The sequence below is a fragment of the Drosophila yakuba genome, chromosome 2L, assembly GCF_016746365.2.
Source record: "Drosophila yakuba strain Tai18E2 chromosome 2L, Prin_Dyak_Tai18E2_2.1, whole genome shotgun sequence".
In the NCBI taxonomy this organism is placed as follows: Eukaryota; Metazoa; Arthropoda; class Insecta; order Diptera; family Drosophilidae; genus Drosophila; species Drosophila yakuba.
In genome coordinates, this window is record NC_052527.2 from 23,297,484 (window position 1) to 23,302,650 (window position 5,167).

General features: G+C 51.5%; 1 protein-coding gene across 1 annotated transcript; it reads left to right on the plus strand.

The window, feature by feature from the left end:
* Positions 1 to 310: 310 nt before the first annotated feature.
* LOC122319463 lies at positions 311 to 2,336 on the plus strand. Its single transcript, XM_043206788.1, has 2 exons — positions 311 to 1,412; positions 1,516 to 2,336. Exons 1-2 carry the CDS (start codon positions 311 to 313, stop codon positions 2,334 to 2,336), a joined length of 1,923 nt encoding a protein of 640 aa, XP_043062723.1.
* Positions 2,337 to 5,167: the final 2,831 nt, after the last annotated feature.

A 5,167-nucleotide genomic window follows, 5' to 3' on the forward strand; every position in this document is an offset into this window, starting at 1 on the left:
CTAATTTGAATTTCGTTTAGAAGTGGACACTTGATAGAAACTGCGAAAACCCAACAATTATATACTTATATATAAATTTGTGTGGAGTTGACCAATATTTAGCAAGGGAATCGGCATAAAGGTCGCGGGCAGACCAATCATCAACCTCTCACCATCTCGGTGCCCAAGTAGAGGCTCTGGTGTCCGAGAAGAGGCATAACAACCTCCATCAGCCAACGCCTAGGAGAAATCCGTGGCCTACGTGGGACCCCTGCTAAATTTGGTGCTCCAAGTTCGCAAAGGGTAAGCTAGGGTTGACACCCCTCAATTAATGGACGGTCCAGCGGGGGGCACTGCCCCCGACGACGTGGTGGACCCATTCAAACGAAGCGCCGGAATGTCCAGGTCCCCTTCCAAAGGAGTGGGAATCACGGAGATAACGGAGCGAGCTGTAATACCAGTTCCAGGTGTGATCTCGGAGCTGGCAGCTCTAAATGCCAGAGCTATACAGCTGCAGGAGGCCAAAGCCAAGGAGGCCCCCGCAAAGAGTACGACAACTCAGACGGAAGCGCAACCCAAACCTGCGAGCGCCCCGGCAGTCAGTAAAAGGAGCGCCCCGACGAAGCCTCCCCAGAAGAAGCTACTGGTTAGCAAAGACGCGATTTTGCAGACGCATAAGGTGAACGAGCCTGTTCCGCCCAGCTTTGCGTCCGTTGCCAAAGAGGGTAACAAAAATTCGGAGTGGACCAAGGTGGCACCTAAGCGACTACTAAAAAAACCGGAGGCCATCATAATCAAGAAGACTGGAGAGGCCTCGTACACGGACATGCTCCGTAAACTTAAAGCAGACCCGTGCCTGTCAGAACTGGGCAGCCACGTTAAAAAAGTCAGGAGGACCCAACAAGGAGAGCTGTTGCTCGAAGTGGAGGGGAAAGCTGCTGCAAGCATGCCCGAATACAGCGGAGCTATCGAAGAATCCCTTCGGGAAATGGCTGCGGTTTGCACGGGCGCGCGGAGAATGGCGTTAACCTGCAGTGGCATGGATGAGGCGACGACTGCAATGGAGCTTTATAGCTGTATGGCCTCCCAATTCGAAGGGATCCTGCTGAATCCAGAAGATGTGCGTGGGTTGCGCAAAATGAGAGATGGGACCGAAGTGGCGACGGTTACGCTCAGCGTTAACGACGCAATTGGCGTCCTGAATAAGGGGTCAGTAAATGTGGGCTGGTCTCGCTGTCCCATCATCCAGGGCACACGCCCCATAAGATGCTATAAGTGCCTGGGCTACGGCCACAGGGCACTCAACTGCAAGGAGCCTGATCGCTCGGACTGCTGTCTCCGGTGCGGCGAACAAGGTCACAAAGCGAAAGGCTGTGTCAACCCGCCGAATTGCCTGATCTGCAACAGCGACACAGACAGGAATCACCCGACAGGTAGCTTTACATGCCCTACCTTTAAAGCGAGCACAACAAAAGGAGCCTTAAGACGCCGCATCCATGATTAACATACTACAGCTTAATGTTAATCACTGCGCAGCTGCACAGAGCCTTCTGTCCCAAACAGCGATAGAGCGCAATGCTGACGTCATGCTACTAAGTGAACCGTACGTCCCTGGTGTGGAAAATGCAGAAGCTCTTTTCGACTCTACTCGTAAGGCGGCAGTCATATGCTGCAGAAACCTCTACATAGAGGACCAGGAAAGTGTGCCAATGCGCGGCATTGCATACGCTAAAGTGAAGGGTGTCCACTTATACAGCTGCTATGCCCCGCCAAGTGACAGCCCGGACCTGTTCGAGGACTTTTTAGACAACCTGATACACAACGCTAGAGGGCGCAAGCCGGCAGTCATTGCAGGTGACTTCAACGCCTGGGCAATAGAATGGGGAAGCCGGACATCTAACCCCCGAGGTAGGGCCGTTATCGATGCCATGAACCAGCTGGATCTGGTGCTGCTGAACGATGGTGGCAAGCCCACGTTTAACAACGACAGAGGTACATCATTCATCGACGTCACTTTTGTTAACCGAAGTCTAGCCTCCACTGCAAATTGGATGGTTCAGAAAGACGTAACTCTGAGCGATCATGCCCTAATCACATTCAGCGCCCGCTCGGCGTGCATCACACAACGACATGCAAGGAGCACCCTTGGGCAAGCATGGGACATCAGAAAGCTGGACAAGGACATGCTGGCCTTTAGCATCGAGCAAATGGAGCAAACAACTGGGCATGCGGAATCCATGGTGGCGTCGCTCATGAAGATGCTGGAAGCTGCATGCGATGCAGCGAAGGCAAGAGTCTTGCCAGTGCTGCTGCTGTCATCGCTGCCTTCCTGCTGGCGTATCTCGCATGCTCCTTGAATGACAGTCTGTGGTCTACAAGAACTCCCAGGTACTTAAGGAATCCAGCTGACTCTATTTGGGCGTCTTTGACCGAGACCCGTATACTCTCGACGGCTTTTCTGCTGCTCAACAACACCACTTCGGACTTGTGCGCAGCAATACTTAGACCGGCGTTTTCCAGCCAGCTAATAGTTGTGCTAATCGCTGCATTGCTCCTGTCCTGTAACTCCGGTATTGTTTTGGCAACCGCTGCAACTGCCACGTCGTCTGCAAAGCAGAGTAGCTCCACTCCTGTGGGTTTGCTAATGGACAATTACCCGTCGTACATTATGTTCCACAGGATTGGTCCAAGAACCGACCCTTGTGGGACACCTGCAGAGACGTGGTGATTTCTTGGCCCGGCGTCAGTATCGTACCAAAGTATACGGTCCCTGAAGTAGCTGCCAATGATGATCCTGAGGTATCGAGGAATACCCATGTTGCGCATGGCCCCGAGGATTTTTGGCCATCCAGCCGTGTTAAACGCATTTTTTACATCAAGCGTGATGATGGCGCAATACTTCTTGGTGCCACCTAGCCATCGGTCTCCATCAAGGGCGGACTTGGCCAGATCTCTTAAGGCAGTGAGAGCGTCGAGGGTGCTTTTACCTTTCCGGAAACCATACTGGTGCCTTTGTAGGCAATCGGGGCTCTCAGTGAACACCTCAATGCGTGCGAATACGATGCGTTCGAATAGCTTTCCCACGATGTCCAGCAGGCAAAGTGGGCGGAAACTGCCTGCAGCGTTGGTAGGACCCCTCCTTTCGGCAGCAGTACCAGCTTCATGTTCTTCCAGCGGGATGGGAAGACACCATCAATCAGGCACTGTTGGAAGGTGTCCCTGAAGATTTCTGGCCTAGCATTTGCGGCGGCCATAACTACGACACCTGGGATGCCATCGAGACCAAAGCCCCTGGGGCTTTATCCTTTTTGCCGCTTGGATGACCTCACTTGCCGTGACACCCGGGAAATCCGGGGCAGGGATTTCTTGCGCGGGTTGCCATAGGGTATCCTGCTTTGGAAATAGCTCTTGCACGATGGTTGACAGTAGAACTGGGTCCTGTGGAGTACCACCTTCAGCGGCTTTCAGCTTGTTGCTAACCATTTTGTAGGCGATACCCCTGGGGTCTTCGTCGACACTTGCCAGCAATTCTTTAAAAGCATTTGCTTTCGCAGCAGCTATGCCGTTTCTAAGATCTGCACGTTTCGATCTAAAAGCCTCGTGAAGTTCCTCGTGCTGAGGAAGTCCTCTGACTCGTTGCGCCTGTCTCCTTGCCCTGAAGCATTCCGAGCGTAGGTGGTTGAGGGAGCCGTTCCACCAGTAGACCGGAGGTTTGCGTTTGCCATTTTTCTTCTTTCGAAGCGAAGCGATATAGGCGGATGCCGGCCAGAAGGCTGCTCGTGGCGGTCGCGAAATCTTCGCTTCTATACGCAGCCCCCATCTGGAGGAGTGTCACAAATAAAGTGACGTACTTGGACAACGCGCGTGCAGTATCACGGACTCTGGCCCTTAGACTGATCAGAGGATTCAGAACAATCTCGGAAGATGCGGACCATGTTCTTGCTGGCATTCCCCTGATCGATCTAGAGATTGAGACTCAATACCTAAAGTGAGAAGGTATTTCCAGAGAAGAGATCACAGACTGGCTGCATGGAGTGTGGCAGACTAGGTGGCATGATTCGCAACAAGGGAGATGGACCTACCAACTGATCCCAGATCTAGTTGAGTGGGCGGGATGCGAACACAAGGAGGTGGACTACCACTTGACGCAATTTCTCACCGATCACGGCTGCTTCCGGGGTTACCTCTTCAGGTTTCGCCATGTGGACTCAGCCCTGTGCCTGTTCTGTAGCGACTCAGCCGAAACAGCGGAACATATCCTGCTGCACTGTGTAAGGTTCCGAACAGAGAGAGATACTGGAGACTCTTGCTGGATCTCCGCTCAGCCCGAGGAACTTAATGCGCACAATGCTGGCGGACAAAACCGTGTGGGTAAGGGCCCATGGCATTATCATCGGCATGATGAAACGAGTTCGCATCAATGAGACGGCCAGCAGACCCGTTGGATAAAGAGCACCCCCGTGTGGTGGCGGGGCAAGAATACCACCTCAGCGGGCTCGGCTTGTCGTAAAAGGCGACTAAAGAGTTAGCGAAGGAGATTTTCGCAGCAACGCAACAAAAGAGGGGTTGCGATCTGGCACCACATCCTGCTCACCGAAGTAATACTTTGACTGGAAGTCCCGGTGAGCGTAGCAAGGACTGGAGAGCGTTCCGAGGTTTTTGTTTAGTACGTAGGCGTAACTCTACTTGGAGAGTTATGAATCGTGCATGCCATTCACGGACGGTGGATTTTATTTTCCTGCCGTATTTGTAATAAAAAAAAAAAAAAAAAAAAAAACACGTCGCACTTGACTTCCAATTCAGCGTCTTTTTTTATTTGTTTACCTTGTTTAGCTATTAAGCTTTTTCAATAGGTGTTGCGAGAAATAAGTAGCCGAAGAAAGTTTTGTCTTTTTTCCGATACAGTTTATTTTGTTAATTATACTGCCTGCTAGGGCCGACCAAGAGCTATAACGAATGCACAAGTTAAGTCTTTGCCGAATAACGAAGAAGTGACAATTAGCGGGACAGACAGCCGAATGCTGCGCCCAAGCTTAATGTAGGTAAATAACAAGAGAAGAAGGAATGAGCACCGTACAGATAAATTCATGGGAGAACAGCGGTTTGCACAATAGACATCGCAACTGCTACTACTGACTACTTCGGCTTACAATATTTCGAGTCTAAAATTAGTCTACTGGACAGTTTT

Bases quoted from the DNA above. Each gene is read 5' to 3' on its own strand.
- LOC122319463 (XM_043206788.1), top strand. From the start codon at position 311: ATGGACGGTCCAGCGGGGGGCACTGCCCCCGACGACGTGGTGGACCCA. The intron at 1,413-1,515 runs GTAGCTTTACAT...ATCACTGCGCAG, and splicing joins AGACAGGAATCACCCGACAG to CTGCACAGAGCCTTCTGTCC.